Source organism: Carcharodon carcharias, chromosome 14 (genome assembly GCF_017639515.1).
Source record: "Carcharodon carcharias isolate sCarCar2 chromosome 14, sCarCar2.pri, whole genome shotgun sequence".
NCBI classification, from domain to species: domain Eukaryota; kingdom Metazoa; phylum Chordata; class Chondrichthyes; order Lamniformes; family Lamnidae; genus Carcharodon; species Carcharodon carcharias.
Window position 1 is genome coordinate 96,299,816 of NC_054480.1, and position 21,077 is coordinate 96,320,892.

At 46.3% G+C, this 21,077-nt stretch overlaps 1 protein-coding gene across 9 annotated transcripts in view; it reads left to right on the forward strand.

Annotated features, from left to right (window-relative positions):
• Nucleotides 1-21,077, forward strand: part of LOC121286840 (DNA-binding protein RFX2-like) — a 137,737-nt gene that overhangs the window by 27,090 nt on the left and 89,570 nt on the right. For 8 of the 9 annotated variants that reach the window (XM_041203947.1, XM_041203945.1, XM_041203944.1 and 5 more), the window contains one exon: nt 3,297-3,421. In XM_041203947.1, the coding sequence (XP_041059881.1) occupies nt 3,305-3,421 (117 nt within the window). In that variant the 5' untranslated portion in view covers nt 3,297-3,304. Of the gene's footprint in view, nt 1-3,294; nt 3,422-21,077 lie in introns of those variants that run through there. The other variant, XM_041203953.1, reaches the window with a different exon arrangement.

Sequence of the window (21,077 nt, forward strand, 5' to 3'; positions counted from 1 at the left end):
ATCATTCCAATTCGAGCTGGTGTGTGATTTGCAGGTGAATGTTCAGGTGATGGTGTTCCCATCTGCTCCCCTTGTCCTTCTAGGTGGTAGAGGTGGCGAGTTTGAAAGGTGATGTTGGAGGCTTGACCAGTTGCTGCTGTGCATTTTGTGTATGGTACACACTGCTGCCACTGTGTGTTGGGGGTGGAGGGAGTGAATGTTTAAGGTAAGAGTTGGGTGTCAATCATGTGGCTGCTTTGTCCTGGATGGTGTCAAGCTGCTTGAGTGTTGTGGGAGCTGCACTTATCCAGGCAAGTGGAGAGTATTCCATCATACTCCTGACTTGTGCCTTGTAGATGGTGGACAGGCTTTGGGGAGTCAGGAGGTGAGTTACTTGCTGCAGAATTCCCAGCCTCTGACCTACTTTTGTAGCCACAGTATTGCTGTGGCTGGTCCGGTTCAGTTTCTGGTCAATGGTAACGCCCAAGATGTTGGTCATGCCTTTTCAAATTGAAGGGGAGGTAGTTAGATTCTCTCTCGTACGAGATGGTCATTGCTGGTACTAATGTGGAGTGAATGTTACTTGCCAACATTCAGGCTTGAGTTGATCAGACCTTATGTGGACATGGACTGATTCAGCACCTGAGGAGTCATGAATGGCACTGAATATGGTGCAATCATCAGCAATCAGTGAACATTTCCACATCTTTATGATGGAAGGAAGGTCATTGATGAAGCAGCTGAAGATGGTTGAGTTCTGTTGAAGGGTCATGAGGACTCGAAACGTCAACTCTTTTCTTCACCGCCGATGCTGCCAGACCTGCTGAGTTTTTCCAGGTAATTCTGTTTTTGCAGTGATCATAATGTGACTGAATTTTACAATCATCTTAAAGGATAGAAGATTGTGTCAAAGACTAATATTTTAAACTTAATTAAGGGTAATTATGAGAGCATGAAAGCAGAGGTAGCTAATGTGAAGTGGCAAATGAGGTTAAGGGATAGGTCAACAGAGATGCAGTGACAGACATTTAAAGGGATATTTCAGAATACACTGGAATTTTTATTCCAATGAGGAGGAAAAATTCCAAGGGAAGGACTCATGATCTGCGGTTAACTAAAAAAATTAAAGATAATTTCAAAATTAAAGAAAAAAACATCTGCATAAAGCAGCGTAGGTCAGAACATTAGACAGAATATAAAGAACAGCAAAGAATGACAAAAAGATTAAGGAGGGAAAAATTGGAGTATAAGAGGAAGCTAGCTAGAAAAATAAATACATAGTAAGGGTTTCAATAGATATTTGAAAATGAAAAGAGTTAACCAAGGGAGTGTTGGTCCTATAGCAAGTGCATCTGGGGAATTGATAATGGAAAGTAGGAAGAAGAGCAGATGAATTGAACCGGTATTTTGCATTTGGTTTTCACTATAGAGATGCAAGTAACATCCCAGAAATAACTGTCAAATCAGGAAATGGAAGGGAGGGAGGAACTCTGGAAAAATTACAATCACCAGGGAAATGGTAAGAAGTAAATTGTTGGGGGTGCAGGCTGACAGATCCATAGGTCTGGATGAGCTCCATCCTAGGATATTGAAAGAAGTGGCTAGTGAGATAGTTGTTGCTTTGGTTTTAATTTTCCAAAATTCCCTAGATTTGGGGAAGGTTCCATTAGATTGGAAAATAGCAGATGCAATTCTTCTATTCAAAAAGGGAGGGAGCCAAAGCAGGAAACTACAGGCCAGTTAGCTTAACATCTGTCATTGGGAAAATGTTAGAAGCTATTATTAAATATATTATTGCTGGGCACTAAAAAATTAAAGGCAATTGAGCAGAGTCAACATGGTTTTGTGACAGGGAAGTCATGTTTGACCAGTTTATTCTTTGAAGGAGTCACGTGCTATGGATAAAGGGGAACCAGCGGATGTACTGATTCCCAGAAGGCATTTGATAAGTTGCCACATCAAAGGTTATTGCGGAAAATGAAAGCTCATGGTGTTGGGATAATATATTGGCATGAATAGAAGATTGGTTAGTTCACAGGACACAAAGTAGGACTTTTTTGGTTGGCAGTGTATAACAAGTGGTGTGCCACAGGGATCAGTGCTCGGGCCTGAACTTCTTACAATTCATATAAATGACTTGGATGAAGGGATCGAAGGTAAGATTGTGAAATTTGCTGATGACACAAAGCTAAGTAGGAAAGTAAGTTGTGAAGAGGACATAAGGAGGCTACAAAGGGAAATGGGTTAAGTGAGTCGGCAAGGATCTGGCAAATGTGGAATGGCCCGTTTTGGCAGAAAGAATAAAAAAATTCGATGGTGAGAGATTGCAGAGCTCTGAGATTCAGAGGGGCTTGGGCGTCCTAGTGCATGAATCTCAAGGCCAGTATGCAAGTAAAGCAAGTAATTAGGAAAGCTAATAGAATGTTATCATTTATTGTGAGAGGAATTGATTACAAAGGTAGGGAGGTTATGCTTCAGTTGTGCAGGGCACTGGTGAGACCACATCTGGAGTATTGTGTACAGTATTGGTCTCCTTGTCTTAAGGAAATATGTAAATGTGTTCTGAGAAGGTTTACTAGACTAGTACCTGGAATGGGGGTTTACCTTATGAGGAAAGGCTGGACAGACTAGGCTTGTTTCCGCTGGAATTTAGAAGAGTAAGAGGTGACTTGATTGAAACCTTAAGATCCTGAGGACTCTTGATAGGGTGGATGTGGAGAGGATGTTTCCTCTTGTGGGAGAATTTAGAACTAGAGGTCACGGTTAAAAATAAGGGATCAATCATTTAAGACACAGATGAGGAGAAATTTTTTGAGGGACATGAGTGTTTGGAATTCTTCCTCAAAAGGCATCGAAGCAGAGTCTTTGAAGATTTTTAAGATGGGGCTAAGATAGATTCTTGATTAACAAGGGGGGTGAAAAGTTATCAGGGGTAGGCAGGAATGTAGGTTTGAGGTTACAATCAGATCAGCCATGATCTTATTGAATGGCGGAGCAGGCTCAAAGGGCCAAGTAGCCTAGTCATAATTCGTTCTATCAATGTTTGTATGCTTTATGGCATCCTAAATTGTGAAAGAAGCTTTAAAAATGAAGTTGTTACTTTCAAGCTTCGTAATCACTTGGCAGTCTGCTGAATTACAAATCAATGTTGAAATCATGAAAAAAGCTACAATATGTATTTAATGTTTTATTGTACAGAATTAGTCTCTGGCCTGTAACTGACCACAGATCTCAGTAGTTCTGTGCCACTACTGCATGGATAGTCTGAAAACAGCTGCAATCTTTCTCAGACTAATGCCTTGTTTGTCTTTTCACAGAAACTAGCATGCAGAGTTCAGAGGGTGCATCCGACTCGGCATCGACTGTGACCCTGCGGACATCCGCTGCCGGTCCACCATCTGTGCAGGCTGCTGTGGTACAGCAAGTGGCAGCACCACAACAGGTGCGTATCTAGAGCACTGACATCACTGAGACCCTGGACATCCAATATTGTATTTGAAAAGAACGATGTAGGATGACAGATCTGTCCAGTTCCAAAAACTCTTGCCTCTCAAATATCTATTTAATTATCCTTCAAATCTTTCCTTGCTATCTGGCTTCCTATACAGTGTTAATTGTATAAATGAAGGTTGAATCTAAAAGTTGGTGGGGGTGGGGGAGCATTGGGGACACTCATTCGATAATTACCTGCGCAAATATGAAGGGATGCTTATTGTCACTAGTGTGGTTGTTGTACGGCTATGAGCTACAAATTTGTAATGTTTAACTTTCCAAATGACTTTAAAACAGAGTAAAGATTGACTTTTGGTCTCTGTCACCAACTGGCTATAAAAAGTTTTGCATCGTAACAGAGAATGGTTGCCTACAGGTGAAGATTCGAAAGAATCTTTAAAAGGAGGATTGCAGTCCGATTTAGCTTTTGTGAAGACTGGCTGAAAGCGAATGTAAATTGTCAGAGCATGAATACCCACTGATGTTCTTGGAGTCTGAATCTTGTGGAAGAATGAAGCGAATGTGTGAAGGGGTTATGTTTTCACCACCTCCCCGCCCAGCCTCCAAAGAGGAAACAAGGTATGTCCCTGGCATTGTCACTGCCTAAAATTAGAAAAGTATTTTGTGAGCTGGAAGCCCATCAGTTGGATACTGAGGAAGGTTTGGCTCTTCTGAGGTTTCATGGATGAAATGTACCAGGAAAACGATCTAGTTGATGTTTACGAGCCGTGGACAGAGATTTTGCAAGGTGGCTGGCCATTCCATTGGAGGAATATATCATGGACATTAATAGACTACATGAAAGATCGCATAAATTGAATTTGGTGATCCTTTGTTCAGTTCTTGCATTCGAATTGCAGATTTGTGCTGCGGTGTCGCTTATTGACAGATTCCTGGTCTTAACTGGGTTCATTTCTCAGAAAGAGACTCCCTTCTGGAGCATATGTCTGCTGCGTTGGAAAAAAATCCAGGGGAAGCCGTCATTTCCAGTAGCCTTGTGGTACAAATGGGAGATTCTACAGTGCCACAAAAGTTGGGGGACTCTATGGTTGTGGTATTTCCAGATCGTCCAGATACTGGACACAGGCACCAGCACAAAAGAAGAGTGACAGACAAAAGGAATGAGAATGAAAGCACTTTTAGCAAACCTGGATACCACAACAGACAACAGGATTGGAGCAGCAATAGTAGGTGAATGAATCCCAGGAGTGCCCAGGGAACAGTTAACAGGTGCTTCAGATGTGACTGAAAATATCGTAATGCAATTAACTGCCCAAAGTGGAACAATGGGGCTCTTGGAGTGATGCTTGGCACAGAATTTGGAGGCTGAAGATGATAACGATTAGTCTGAAGGAATTGTACTCGTCACAGGAAGCTTTAGTCTGGTAATTAGTATATTAGTCCTGGATTCATTTAACAATACGGTCTTAGTAGGTGCACCTTGACAGTATGTGGAACAGATCGGCTAAAATATTACCTAGATTTACTCAGTAGAGAGGATAGTAAGCCACTGTATTAATACTGATGTGGTCTCTAGTGAGATACTTTTGCTATTAACTAAGCCTCCCATGAAAAGGCATAAATGAAACTGGACATGGAGCATAATAAAGCAATTGATTTTGGGTAAAACGCTGATCCACTGACTTTCCAATCAGGGCATTATTATATACCTCTAACAAAGCCTGGCATCTGTAATCACAGTATTAGAGAAGTAATAATGTCATCAAGTAGTAATCAGGGAGAAAAGAAACAAATTGTCTTCAAGCTGCACAGACAATTTGCTCACCCTTGTCAAAGATTACAACTTTAATGGGGCAGTTGCCATGGATCTAAGAAATATTTTTCATTTTACATTTTGGACATGGCAACCAGATTTTGTCTTTCAACAGTAGTACATGGGAAGGGCAGAAGGGTGATTGTAGATAAAGTCATGAAGAAATGGATAGGGACCAGACTTGGGACTCCAGCTAAATTTCTGAGTGGAGTCCAGTGAATGGATTATTGTGGGACATGCAGGAGAAGTTACTGGAAAATTTAAATATTGGTTAAATGTTCAAGATGATGGCCAAGAAGTGACATGCAAGGACTGGCAAGATCAGGTAAAAGAATGGAAAATAAAGCAAAGTACAAGATCTAATAGTGGGTCTGAGAGTGACTTGCACTGGAAAATAATCACTTACTGAAGAAGGTCCCTGACCAGGCAAAAGAAGGAGCTTACAATAATCGTCCTGAAAGACATCGAAGTAATGATCAACCCTAGCTCAATGAGGAATGCAGGAGATCATGCCGGGGCAGCACCAGGAATACCAATAAATGAAGCGTCAATATGGTAAAGTTACATGCAAAAACAAAAGCAGCATGCAATAGCCGATGCCAAGAGATCCAACAATGAGTGGATCAGATGAAAGCTCTGCAGTTCTCCACATCCTCTTGTGAATAGTGGTGAACAATTAAACTAACAGGAGGAGGCTCCACAAATATCCCGATCCTCAATGTTTGGGTAACTCAGCACATCTGTGCAAAATGCGACTGAAACATATGCAACTGTTCTCCACCAGAAAATCCATCTCTGCCACCCCCTGAGGTCCCTAGCATTAAAAAACCCCAGTCTTCAGCCAATTCAGTTCACTTTTTAAAAAATTCATTCATGGGATGTGGGTGGCTAGCTCAGCAGTTATTGCCCATCCCTAATTACCCTTGAGAAGGTGATGGTGAGCTGCCTTCTTGAACCGCTGCAGTCCATGTGGTGTAGGTACACCCCACACTGCTGTTAGGGAGGGAGTTCCAGGATTTTGACCCAATGACAGTGAAGGAGCGGCAATATATTTCCAAGTCAGGAGGGTGTGTGGCTTGGAGGGAACTTCTAGTTGGTGGTGTTCCTATGTGTCTGCAGCCCTTGTCCTTCTAGATGGTAGCGGTTGTGAGTTTCGAAGGTGCTGTCTAAGGAATGATGGTGAGTTTCTGCAGTGCATTTTGTCGATGGGGGACATTGTTGCGTTGATGGTGGAGGGAGAGAATGTTTGTGGATTGGGTGCCAATCGAGCAGGCTACTTTCTCCTGGATGGTGTTGATCTTCTTGAGTGCTATTGGAGTTGCACTTATCTAGGCAAGTGGAGAGCATTGTGTCACTCTCCTGACTTATGCCTTGTAGATGGTGGAAAGGCTTTGGGTGGGCAGGAGGTATTACTCGCCACATGATTCCTAGTCTCTGATCTCTTGTAGCCAGAGTATTTATATGGCTAGTCCAGTTCGGTTCCTGTTCAGTGGTAACCCCAGGAGGTTGATAGTGGGGGATTCAGCAGTAGTAATGCCATTGAATGTCATGGGGCGATGGCTAGATTCTCTCTTGTCATTGCCTGGCACTTCTGTGGCATGAATGTTACATGCCAGTTGTCAGCCCAAGCCTCGATATCGTCCAGGACTTGCTACATTTGGGCATGGACTGCTACAGTACCCGAGGAGTTGCGAATGGTGCTGAACATTGTACAATCATCAGCGAACATCCCCACTTCTGACCTTATGATGGAAGGAAGGTCATTGATGGAGCAGCAGGACATTACCCTGAGGAACTCCTGCAGTGATGTTCTGAAACTGAGATGATTGACCTCCAACAACCACAACTATCTTCTTTTGTGCTAGGCATAACTCTAAATATCTGTCTTTTAATGTTATTTTGGGCAGAGTTTTTCCCTTGGGCAGGCTCGTGCCCGACCTGAGCGTGAGTAGAATAGTGCATGATGCCTTTGGGTGAGTATCCCGATGTCATCATGCACACTCGCGATCTTTCACTCGGAGGGCACCCGCCATTAATTCACAGGCCACTTAAGGCCCATAACAATGCAATTGTCTGAGATTTTTGTTGCCCGAGTGATTTACTGCTCGTCGCATGGGCAAAATGGGCAGGCTGCCAGGAGACGTTTCCTCAAACCTCATTTGAGGGCAGGATAAAAAGCAGCATGGCCAGTGTGAGTAGTGGGCTGTTTTGGAGATAGTTTGCAACTGGTTGCTTATTGGTACTTGGCAGGCTCATCTCTGTCTGGGGCTTCATTCTTAGCATTTCCAGGCCTCGTTTCAGGACTCATTGGTGTCTGCCAGGCCCCTGGAGGACTCAGACCATGTGGACCCTTCCAGGTATCAGACAGCCTTCCTTTACCCTGGTAATGGGGTTTGCGGTCTCTTCTGGATGCACCTCCCCTGAGAAGGAAGAGAGGCAGAAGGGAGAGGAGGCCACATGCAGCTTTTAAGGAGGGACCTGTGGGAGGAGAGACGCAGGGCCAGTAGGTAGTTCAAGGTGGAAAGGACCGCAGAAGATGTCACTATCTTGCCAGGGTTTACAGACGGCGATGCAGCTACCTCAATATGTCTGAGGTCAAATGCCGAAGGAGGCTCCGCCTCTCAAGGGAGACCATCACTTCCATTTTTCAGATGATTGGCCTGCGATCAGCTCCGACTGTGTGGTTGGATACCCCTTGCCAGTGGCTCTGAAGGTCACAGTGGCCCTCAACTTCCATGCCTCTGGCTCTTTTGAGGGCTCAGTGGGGGATCTGGTGGAGTCTCAAAGTCATCTGTCCACAGTTGTCAAGCTGGTGACAGATGCTCTGTTCAGGTGGGTACTGGCCTTTATTCTTTACCGTGTGGGCGAGGACAGCCAGGCTGAGTGAGCCCAGAGGCTTTGCAGCGATTGCTGGGTTCCTTCATATCCAGGGTGCCATCGACTGCACATGTGGCCGTCAAGGCTCCTTTGCTAACAGGAAGGGATTCCACTCCATGAACGTGCAGATAGTGTCTGACCACAGGCTGAAGGTTCTGCAAGTGTGAGCAAGGTAATCTTGCAGCTCCCATGACACTTACATCCTGAGAGACTCCAGGTGCTGAGGCTCTTCGGTGCTCCAGCTTGACTGGCTAGATGGCTGATGGGTGACAAGGGCTATCTGTTGATGAAGTGGCTCATGACACCTCTCTGCCACCCAAGGACAGAGGCAGAGAAGCATTACAGTATGAGTCATGGCTCCACAAGGGCGGTGCTGGAGAGGGCCAACAGCCTTCTTAAGATAAGCTTCTGATGCCTGGACCGTTCAGGGATAGCACTAGAACACTCCCCCAAAGCAGTTGTCTGTGATTGTGGTTGCATGCTGTGCTCTCCACAATCTGGTGCCAGCATGAGGGGACCCACTGGAGGAAGATGATCTTGAAGCAGCTGCACAGGCCACAGATGATGAGTCCAGTGGTGATTCCGAAGATGAGCATGGCGAGGAGAACACTGAGGGCGTGGAGCCAGACCTCGGTAACCTCCAAGGAGGCAGAGACACCAAAGATGCCTTGACCCAACGCTCCTTCAGCGAGGCTACCAAAGATCAGCTTCAATGCATGCCAGGGCTGCCGCCTCCATCCCAGATGTCTGAAAGGACCCTTTCATTTGAACACAAAGAACACTCAGTACCTGTACAATTAAGTTCAGAGCCATGTATGTCCAGCATTACATACTGTTGTTCCTCACACCAATGAAGTAAAAAGGTGAAGCATACTCGGGCCATGATGACTGAACCAGGTTTATATCATTTTGACTAGTACAGACTATTTACATCAACCTCTCTGGTCTTAAGTCCCAGACCAGTAAACATTAACGAAACATAAATTAATGTAAAATCACCCATGACCTGTCCCTCTTGTGCTCATGTTGTCTTTAACTTATGCTTGTGAGTGCTATTACTAGGTGCTCCCCATCACTGGCACCAGTATTGGAGCCACCCTGCTGCCTTGTTGGCCTTGATGACCTTGGCGGTCGTTCTCTGGCCAGTGGAGCCTGTGCTGGCCCTGCCTGGGAGGGAGCAGCCAGTGCCATGCCTGTATCTCTCCAGTTGCCGCAGCCTCATCAGCAGCCACGATCACTGGTAGAGGGGCAGAGGAGCTGCTGCAGTCATCCGGAGCGCCCTGAAAGGAGCCCACAGAGATAACCGACAGTCCGTGTGCCAATGTAAGGTCGCTGTGGACCTCCCTGCACACCATTGATGGATGAGCATCTAGCTGAAATACTGGGTGCCTCTCCATCTCCCACACGGGCACTGACCAGCTGAGATCAGTGCCTGTGTGAGGGCTTGCAGGTCTGAGCGCAACCCAGGAACCCCTCATTCTGGCCCTGGAGCTGCCTCTCCATGAGAGCTGCCACTCTCTCAATGGAAGAGGTAGTGCGCTCACCCATGACGGTCAACAGCGTTCGTGCTCCGCATGGACTCCTCCATCATGGAGACCATGGCACACAGACCCTCATGGATCTCCGCCAGATGTTCCCGCACATCTCACTGGACATCCAGCATCTACTGCCTGGACGATTCCAGAGGCTCGTCATCAGCCTTAGATAGAGCATCGTTTGGTCCCCAGCATTCCTCTGACTGTGGGAGCCCTGGGTGCACTCTGCATGATAAGTGAGTGTGAAGCGTACTCACCAATGTGTGTTGAGATACTAGCTGCTGAACTAATGCCCACCGAGGTGCAGGTATCTGCACTGGTGCCTGCTTCAGAGAGCGGGTGTGACACAGGTGACAGTGATGCCCAGTGGTCCTCTGGCGTTGGGGTGGCCCTTCCGGGTCTGGATGGGATGCCTGCTGGCAAGCCTAAAAGGGAGAAGAACGAGATCATTAGTTAAAGTCATCATACTGTCACTGCGCATGCCAGGCACCATGGTGAGACAACAGAGATCTGTATCACAGTGCCATCATCTTCCACCGATCAATGGAGACGCCAGGTTCGAGGCTCACATCAGTGAGGAGACTGCATAATCCGAACGTCTCACCTCTGTGTGCTGTGCCCTGAGAGGCACCCCTGCCTCTCCACACCTGGTTGCATGGGGAGCGTGCTGGCTCTCCAGCTCAAGGGCACCCTGCTCGAACCAGGAGAGCAGCAGCTGGTTGGGTGGGCCTCCACATGTCGGTGCCTTCTCTGCTTGGTTATGGCTTGTCTTCTCATGAAAGGATAGAGAAGCATTGATAAGTCCACTCTCTACCTGTGGCGCCATTGCAACCTGGCCAACCCCAGCTGAGGAACACCTCACAGGGCACATCCGAGTGCTGGCCCTTGAGCCGCAAGGCACTTAGTCCAAGCAGCCAGTGGCCATCTCCTTGGGTCAGCACTGACAGTGGCACTCGGACTGTAGCACTGCTGAGGTCCATGGGGGATGGTTGAACCTTAACACTTCTGGACACTGACCCATGCCAACATGGCACTCACCCTTCTTCAGCGCAGCAGGCCATTGAAGTGCTTCTGGTACTGCACCCATGTGTGCCACGCCACATCATGGCTTGTCACCCGGGCTGCTACCTGTTCCCATGGCCCCTTGGTGAGGTACGGTGGCCGCCGCCTCTTCCTATCCCTGGAGACAGGGGTGTCCCTCCTGGCAGTCACCTCCTCCAGCAGGATGGCGAGGCACTCGTGGAAAAAGTGGGGGCCAAGTGCCCACCTGCCCTGCTCTCCTGCTTGGCTTTTGCTGCCGCACTCGAGTGCATTGTCAGAACGGCAGCCAGACATCCTCCCGACAGCCTTTCTGGGCCGCCTTTATACTGCCCGCCGGGTCGCCATTGGACCTGGTGGCTAACAGGCCCCTGCCCCCGCTTGGCCCTTCCTGGTTAGTGACTAAAAGCGTTTTACACTGGCGGGCCTTAGTTGGCCTGCTAGTGTGAAATCGCAGTTAGGGCCCTATTTAGGGCTGTGGTTGGTTTCACAGCTGCTCCTGGGCCTGCCTGCCTGAGGGCAAAATTCAGCCCTTTGTATGTGCTTTGCGAACATGCACTCTCATGCCTCAGTTCTTATATTCACTTTAAAATTGTTTTTCTATTGCTTCTCCTCGTTCCTCCATCTTAAATGCATCACATCACACTTGCCTGCACTAAATATCATCTGCGATGTGTTTGCCCTTTCCACCAGTCTATCTAGTTCCTTCTGACATTTACTACAATTGAATTTTGTCACCTGTAAGCTTTGAAACTTTTGGCCTCTCCATCTAATCATTAATATTTATATCAAAAGCAGCTCTGACCTGTGGTGAATACTGTTATGCTTCATTCCAGTCTGAAAAGTTCACTATTACTCTCAGCATAAGTATCTATTCTGCCACTTCCCCTTTAATCCCATGGGCTTCACTTATTCTGGCAAGCCTATTACGTAGTACTTGATCAAATGCCATTTGAAAGTCCAATTCTCTACCTACCACACATGGACAAATTCAAGAACCACTATCTCCTTAAGGGCAATTAGGGATGAGTAAGTAATGCTGGCCGTGCCAGGGATGCTTATGTTCTAAGAATGAATTTTAAGAAAAAATTGTGAAGCAGTTGGGGCTTGTCGTTTTTGGGTACTAACTACAAATTGCTTGGTTATTTAATGACCTTTGGGTTCCTACTCAGTACTCATTTCTTATTGCTTAATGTTGGGTTCAGTATTACTGCTTGGGTGGATTCTTGACTACTTCCTGTAACAATCCAGTTTTTCTCTAGGGGTGTGTTAATAATGCCCTGATTTCTTTAATCGTCTGTCATTGTGTGATCTAATTGTATTGCAGATGTCACACATGTAAAATATCTTTGGTTTAAAGTTTTCTGCCTCTGTCATGAACTATTAAAGGAAAGACTTTATCTAGCTTCTTAACACAGGTAGTAGCCTATGACTTTGCAAAGAAAACCACTTGGTGGAAGGTAATAATGGTGACTGTTCAAATGTGGAACATTTGATTCAAATGTAGATTCCTAACTGAAAACCTCAGCAAAGTGGGGCAAAAAATGCAGCGTCCATGTTTGTTTTGCATAATTTCTGGTGTCTTTCGTTTTATGTGGAGGTGTTTTGTCTATTTGCACTTGTATTGATATGACAGATGACATTTATAAAGATCAGCACAGGTTAGTTTATTAGTGGCAGTTATTAAGAAGGAAAACAAAAACAAAATTACCTGGAAAAACTCAGCAGGTCTGGCAGCATTGGCGGATAAGAAAAGAGTTGACGTTTCGAGTCCTCATGACCCTTTGACAGAACTAGGCGAATCCCAGGAAGGGGTGAAATATAAGCTGGTTTAAGGTGGTGGGGGGGAGGTGGGGTTGGGTGGGGGGAGAGAAGTGGAGGGGGGTGGTGTGGTTGTAGGCAAATGCAGTGATAGAAGCAGATCATCAAAAGATGTCACAGGCAGCAGAACAAAAGAACACATAGGTGTCGAAGTTGGTGATATTATCTAAACGAATGTGCTAATTAAGAATGGATGGTAGGACAATCAAGGTATAGCTCGAGTGGAGGTGGGGGGAGCATAAAAGATTTAAAAATATTTTAAAATAATGGAAATAGGTGGGAAAAAGAAAAATCTATATAATTTATTGGAAAAAAACAAAAGGAAGGGGGAAGAAACAGAAAGGGTGGGGATGGAGGGGGGAGGTCAAGACCTAAAGTTGTTGAATTCAATATTCAGTCCGGAAGGCTGTAAAGTGCCTAGTCGGAAGATGAGGTGTTGTTCCTCCAGTTTGCGTTGGGCTTCACTGGAACAATGCAGCAAGCCAAGGACAGACATGTGGGCAAGAGAGCAGGGTGGAGTGTTGAAATGGCAAGCGACAGGGAGGTTTGGGTCATTCTTGCGGACAGACCGCAGGTGTTCTGCAAAGCGGGCGCCCAGTTTACGTTTGGTCTCTCCAATGTAGAGGAGACCGCATTGGGAGCAACGAATGCAGTAGACTAAGTTGGGGGAAATGCAAGTGAAATGTTGCTTCACTTGAAAGGAGTGTTTGGGCCCTTGGACGGTGAGGAGAGTGGAAGTGAAGGGGCAGGTGTTACATCTTTTGCGTGGGCATGGGGTGGTGCCATAGGTGGGGGTTGGGGAGTAGGGGGTGATGGAAGAGTGGACCAGGGTGTCCTGGAGGGAACGATCCCTATGGAATGCCGACAGTGGGGGTGAAGGGAAGATGTGTTTGGTAGTGGCATCATGCTGGAGTTGGCGGAAATGGCAGAGGATGATCCTTTGAATGCAGAGGCTAGTGGGGTGATAAGCGAGGACAAGGGGGACCCTATCATGTTTCTGGGAGGGAGGAGAAGGCGTGAGGGCGGATGCGCGGGAGATGGGCCGGACATGGTTGAGGGCCCTGTCAACGACCGTGGGTGGAAAACCTCGGTTAAGAAAGAAGGAGGACATGTCAGAGGAACTGTTTTTGAAGGTAGCATCATCGGAACAGATGCGACGGAGGCGAAGGAACTGAGAGAATGGGATGGAGTCCTTACAGGAAGTGGGGTGTGAGGACCTGTAGTCGAGGTAGCTGTGGGAGTCGGTAGGCTTGTAATGGATATTGGTGGACAGTCTATCACCAGAGATTGAGACAGCGAGGTCAAGGAAGGGAAGGGAAGTGTCAGAGATGGACCACGTGAAAATGATGGAGGGGTGGAGATTGGAAGCAAAATTAATAAATTTTTCCAAGTCCTGACGAGAGCACGAAGCAGCACCGAGGTAATCATCGATGTACCGGAGAAAGAGTTGTGGAAGGGGGCCGGAGTAGGACTGGATCAAGGAATGTTCCACATAACCCATAAAGAGACAGGCATAGCTGTGGCCCATGCGGGTACTCATAGCCACACCTTTTATTTGGAGGAAGTGAGAGGAGTTGAAGGAGAAATTGTTCAGAGTGAGAACAAGTTCAGCCAGATGGAGGAGAATAGTGGTGAATGGGGATTGTTCGGGCCTCTGTTCGAGGAAGAAACTAAGGGCCCTCAGACCATCGTGGTGGGGGATGGAGGTGTAGAGGGATTGGACGTCCATGGTGAAGAGGAAGCGGTTGGGGCCAGGGAACTGGAAATTGTTGATGTAACGTAAGGTGTCAGAGGAATCACGGATGTAGGTGGGGAGGGACTGGACAAGGGGAGAGAGAAGGGAGTCAAGATAACGAGAAATGAGTTCTGTGGGGCAGGAGCAAGCTGACACGATCGGTCTACCGGGACAGTTCTGTTTGTGGATTTTGGGTAGGAGCTAGAAGCGGGCCGTCCGAGGTTGGGCGACTATCAGGTTGAAAGCTGTGGGAGGAAGATCCCCAGAGAAGATGAGGTCAGTGACAGTCCTGGAAACAATGGCTTGATGTTCAGTGGTGGGGTCATGGTCCAGGGAGAGGTAGGAGGAAGTGTCTGTGAGTTGACGCTCAGCCTCCGTGAGATAGACGTCAGTGCGCCAGACAACAACAGCACCACCCTTGTCAGCGGGTTTGATGACAATGTCAGGGTTGGACCTGAGAGAATGGAGTGCAGTAAGTTCAGCGAGAGAGAGATTAGAATGGGTGAGAGGAGCAGAGAAATTGAGACGACTAATGTCGCGCCGACAGTTCTCAATGAAAAGATCAAGAGAAGGTAAGAATCCAGAAGGAGGGGTCCAGGTGGAGGGAGAATATTGGAGGTGGGTGAAAGGATCCGTTAAACGGGGAGAGGACTCCTGCCCAAAGAAGTGAGCCCAGAGACGAAGACGGTGGAAGAAGAGTTCAGCATCGTGCCGAGCCCGAAATTCATTAAGGTGAGGGCGTAGGGGTATGAAACTGGCGTAGGGGTATGAAACTAAGTCCTTTGCTGAGCACTGAACGTTCAGCATCGGAGAGGGGAAGGTCAGGGGGTATAGTGAATACACGGCTGGGGCTGGGATTGGAAGAAGGAACCTGTTGTCAATTACCTAGGGAATGCTGTCTAATATAGATTAGAAAGGAATGATTTAAGGGCTGATTATAAAGTTCCAGTATTAAAAGATGAAAGATTGTTTGCAGTAATGTATAGTGGGATAAAAATCACTGCAATTATTGGTCACTATTTGCAAAGAGGTTTCTGTTTCTCAAACAAGTGTTGGGTGATCCTCCATATGACAGTGACTGAGAGTGACAGTTTAAGCAGTAGCACTCAAGTTTTAAGTACAAGTGTTCTCATGCAAGGTTCTAAGAATTCACGACGAATTTCTTTTTCTTGGAGTAAGTCTGTGTTGCTTCATAACGCTGTGGTGAGGCAACTTGGAACATTCTATTACCTTCAAGTCACTATATAAATACTTGTTGGTGTTGTGTCCTAGGAACTAACTGAAATCCTTTATATTGATGTATTAATAGCTAATGATCAGATGACTTGTAGGATTTAGATGTGTATAGCATTTAGCACATTCCAAAAGATGGAATCTATATGCTTTATATATTTTTTAAATATATCTCTTTACCTTCTTGGGTTTCAAGCAATGTGAATCTGAAAAGGGTGTATCCTCAAGAGTTAACCAACCTAAAAATTAGAATCCCATTTTTGATCATCCAGTAGTAGCCTTTAGCACTCTTGGGTTAAGTGTGTTGTTTCCTAGGGCACATGTTGAGAGTTTTAACATCTTGCATGAATCACTGGTGAGGCTGTATTTGGAATTTTGTGTACCATTTGAGAAAAGTGATCAGCATTTTTTGTCGGACTTGAAACTCTGAATTTGCAGAAAGACTTGGAAAGGGACGAGACGGAGAAATATTTGAGATGGAACATGATTTCATAAATTCTACGAAATGTTGTGAGGGGGAAATAATGCCAATGCTAGCGGGCCTTCTGACTTGGACTGAAAGTTCAGAACCTGACCAGCCCCTCCTTGATAAATCGGTGAGTAAGTACTCTAGTGTAGCACTGAGCCATTCAGACAGGTTTGGTTCTCAGTCTGATTAAACCATAGCAGCAGTGTGAGGACATTATTATTGGTCTTGGAGACCTATTTTTGATCGCCAGCCAGTGAACCTTGTTGAAAACTGAGTGCCTTAAGCTTTTCTGTGATTCTGCCCTCCCCCCTCCCCACAAGCTGAATAGCCTTTCTGGGATCACTCATGAGAAACAGCCACTTGTGCAAGTCATGAGGGGGCCACTAGCATCATTGAACAGTTTCCAAGCATGAGTTATATCTACAGGAGAGGAATGGAAAAAATTGGTGTACCTTTTCTTTAACAAAATAAACCAGAGGCTATAAGGTCACAATGGTTTAGGAGGGCATAGTGGTGTGATTGTACTCCACACTCAATCCAGGGAATGCCAGCTCAGTTCTCACCATGGCAGTTTGAGAATTTTCAGAGTTCAGTATTTTAAAAAGCTGGTATCAGTAAAAGTGACCATGAAGCTGTCAAGATTTTTGTAAAAACTGCATCTGATTCCACTAATGCCCTTTAGGGAAGGAAATGTGCGGTCCATATCATTTCTGCTTTATGTAGCTCCAGACCTACACAACAACTTGTGTTTGTATAGAATCTTCAATAAAACATCCCAAGGTGCTTCACAAAAGTATTATTAAAAATAAGTATGACACTGAGCTACATAAGGTGATGTTAGGTCAGATGACCAGAAGCTTGGTCAAAGAAGTAGGTTTTAAAGTGTCTTGAAGGAGACCGAGGTGAAGAGGTGTATGGAGGGTACTCCAGAGCTTAGGGCCCAGACAACTGAAGGCAGTTTTGGAGTGACTAAAATTCTGAATGCTCAAGAGGCCAAAATTAAAAGGAGTGCAAATTTGTCAGAGGATTGAGGGGATGGGAGATTTTTTTTCATTCATTCATTCATGGGAATGTCATCTTTGCTGCCTGGGCCAGCATTTGTTGCCCATCCCTAGTTGCCCTTGAGCCTTGAGTGCTGTTTGCAAATATTTTGACCCAGTGACAGTGAAGGAACGGTGATATATTTCCAAGTCAGAATGGCAAGTGACTTGGAGGGGAACTTCCAGGTTGTAGTGTTCCCATCTATTTGCTGCCCTTGTCCTTCTAGATGGTAGTAATCATGGGTTTGGAAAGGAGCCTTGGTGAATTCCAGCATTTTGTAGATGGTACATACTGCTGCTACTGTGTGTCAGTGGTAGACGGAGTGAATATTTGTGGATGTGGTGCCAATCAAGTGGGGCTTCTTTGTCCTGGATGGTGTCAAGCTTCTTGAGTGTTGTTGGAGCTGCACCCATCCAGGCAAGTGGGGAATATTCCATCACACTCCTGACTCGTGCCTTGTAGATGGTGGACAGGCTTTGGGGAGTCGGGAGGTGAGTTACTCGCCCCACAGGATTTCTAGCCTCTGACCTGCTCTTGTAGCTACAGTATTTATATGGCTATTCCAGTTCAGTTTCTGGTCAATGGCATCTACTAGGATGTTGAAAGTGGGGGAGTCAGCGATGATAATGCCATTGAACATCAAGGGGCGATGGTTAGTTTCTCTCTTATTGGAGACAATCATTGCCTGGCATGAATGTTACTTGCCACTTGTCAGCCCAAGACTGGATATTGTCCAGGTCTTGCTGCATTTGGACATGGACTGCTTCAGTATCTGAGGAGTTGCCAATGGTGCTGAACATTGTACAGTCATCAGCAAGCATCCCCACTTCGGACCTTATGATGGAAGGAAGGTATTGATGAAGCAGCTGAAGGTGATTGGGCCTCGGACACTACCCTGAGGAACTCCTTTAGTGATGCCCTGGAGCTGAGGGGATTGACCTCCAAACACCACAACCACCCTCCTTTGTGCTAGGTATGACTCCAACCAGCACAGAGTTTTCTCTTGATTCCTGTCGACTCCAGTTTTGCTAGGGCCCCTTGATGCCACACTCGGCCAAATGCTCTCCCCTCACCTCGGGTGTTCAGCTCTTCTGTTCATGTTTGAACCAAGGCTGTAATGAGGTCAGGAGCTGAGTGGCCCCAATGGAACCCAAACTGAGTGTCAGTGAGCAGATTATTGCCAAGCAAGTGTTGCTTGATAGCACTTTTATTACTTTACTGATCAAGAGTAAACTGAAGAGGTAATTTACTGGGTTGGATTTGTCCTGCTTTCTGTGTAAAGGACATACCTGGATAATTTCTCATGTAGCTGGGTCGATGCCAGTGTTGTAGCTGTGCTGGAACAGCTTGGCTAGGCGTATGGAAAGTTCTGGAGCACAGGTCTTCACTACTATTGCTAGATTATTGTCAGGGCCCATAGCCTTTGCAGTATCCAGTGCCTTCAGCCGTTTCTTGATATCATGTGGAGTGAATCAAATTGGCTGAAGACTGGCATCTATGATGTTGGGGACCTCTGGAGGAGTCTGAGATGGATCATCCACTTGGCACTTCTGGCTGAAGATTGGAGCAAATGCCTTATCCTTTGCATTGATGTGCTGGGCTCCCCCATCATTGAGCATGGGGATATTTGTGGAGCCTCCTCCAGCAAGTTGTTTAATTTTCCTCCACCATTCACAACTGCGGCAGGACTGCAAAGCTTAAATTTGATCCGTTGGTTGTGGAATCACTTAGCTTTGTCTATCACTTGTGCTTGGCATGCAAGTAGTCCTGTGTTATAGCTTCACCAGGTTGACACCTCATTTTTAGGTATGCCTAGTGCTGCTTCTGGCATGCCCTCCTACACTCCTCAATGAACTAGGATTGATCCCTTGCTTAGTGGTAATGGTAGAGTGGGGGATATGCTGGGCCATGAGGTTACAGATTATGTTCGCATACAATTCTGCTGCTCCGATGGCCCACAGCGCCTCATGGATGTCCAGTCTTGAGTTGCTAGATCTGTTTGAAATCTATCCCATTCGTACCACAAAACATGATGGAGGATATTCTCAATGTGAAGTCTGGACTTTGTCTCCACAACGACTGTGTGCGGTGGTCACTCCTCCCGATACTGTCATGGACAGATGCATCTGTGGCAGGCAGGTTGGTGGGGATGAGGTCAAGTACGTTTTTCCCATGCTTACTGACCTACACTGGATCCCAGTCATTCTCATCCTTGTTTTCAACTCCTTCCAAATCCTTTATTTATTCCCTGACCACCTGCTGCAGACTCAACCTAGCAGCTATGTCCTTTAGAACTTAGCCAGCTCAGTCAGTAGTGGTGCTACTGAGCTGCACTTAATGATGGACATTTGAAGTCCCCCACCCAGAGTACATCCTGTGCCCTTGTCACCCTCAGTACCTTCTCCAAGTGGTGTTCAACATGGAGGAGCACTGATTCATCAACTGAGGGGGTAGTAGAACCTCATAATCAGCAGATTTCCTTACCCACGTTTGACCTGATGCCATGAGTCCTCGTGGGGTCCGGAGTCGATGTTGAGGACTCCCATGGCAACTCCCTCCCGACTGTATACCGCTGTGCCACCACCTCTGCTGGGTCTGTCGTGTCCCACCGGCAGGATGATGGTAGTGTCTGGGACATTATCTGTAAGGTGACTATATCAGGCTGTTGTTTGATTAGTCTGTAAGACAGCTCTCCCAATTTTGGCACTAGCCCCCGAGATGTCAGTAAGGACGACTTTGCAGGGTCGACAGGGCTGAGTTTGCTGTTGTTGTTTCTGGTGCCTAGGTCGATGCTGGACTGTCCAGCTTTGTTGTAGCGGTTTGATGCAACTGAGTTGCTAGGCCATTTCATAGGGCATTTAAGAGTCATATTGCTGTGGCCAGACCAGGTAAGGACGTCTGATTTCCTTCCCTAAAGGACATTAGTTGGGTTTTTACAGCAATCAACAATGGTTTCATGGTCATCAGTACACATTTAATTCCAGATTTTTATTGAATTCAAATTCCACCATCTGCTGTGTGGGATTTGAACCCGGATCCCCAGAGTATTATCCTGGGTCTCTGGATTACTAGTCCAGTGACAATACCACTATGCAATCTCCTCCCCCTAAATAGGGATGGGAAAGCCATGGAAGGATTTGAAAACAAGGAATGATTGGTTTGCAGTGTAGGTCAGTGAGCATAGGAGTGATAGGGGAATGGGATTTGGTGCAAGTTAAGACTCTGGCAGCAGTTTGACCTCAAGTTTACAGAAAATAGAATGTGGGAGACCAGCCAGGAGTGCATTGGGATATTCAACTCTTACGGTAATGAAGGGTTTCTGCAGCAGATGAGTTGAGACGAGGTGAAGTTGGACAATCTTACAGTGGTGGAAATAGGCAATGTTGGTGATGGCACCAATCAGGTTGGAAGCTCATTTCTGGGTCAGATATGACACTAAGTTTGTGAACAGATGGCTTGAATCTGACTGTTGCCAGGGAGAGAATAGAAGTCAGTAGCTAGGGAACAGAGTTTGGAGTGGGGACCGAAAACAATGTCCTACAGAGGTGGTGGCAGCGAGGTAAAGGTGGGTGTTGTCAGCATACATGTGAAAGCTAACACTGCCTTCAGAGGATGAGAAATAAGAGGGGAAGCAAGGATAGATCCTTAGGGGACACCAGAGAAAATGGTGCAGGAGCAGGAAGAGAGGCCATTACAAATGATTCTCTGGCTCCGATTTGGGTAGATAGGATGGAAGTACCTGAGAGCAATTGCACCCAGCTCGATGAAGGTGTAGAAGTGTATGCTGTGATCAACTATGTCACAGGCTATGGACAGCTCGAGAAGACCAGGAGGTTTATTTGGACATGATTGGTTCATAACTGCCCTCTGAAGTAGCCCAGCAAGCCACCGTAGGGCAGCAAGAAATAGACAATAAATGCCAGCCTTTTCAGCAATGCTTGCATTCAGGAAATGAAATATAAATTTTTCATCAATTGAGATGAGATTTGAAGAATCTTCTCAGTAGTGAATGCAGTATATGCAACAGCATTCCAGTCAAAGTAAAACCAGAATTACCTGGAAAAACTCAGCAGGTCTGGCAGC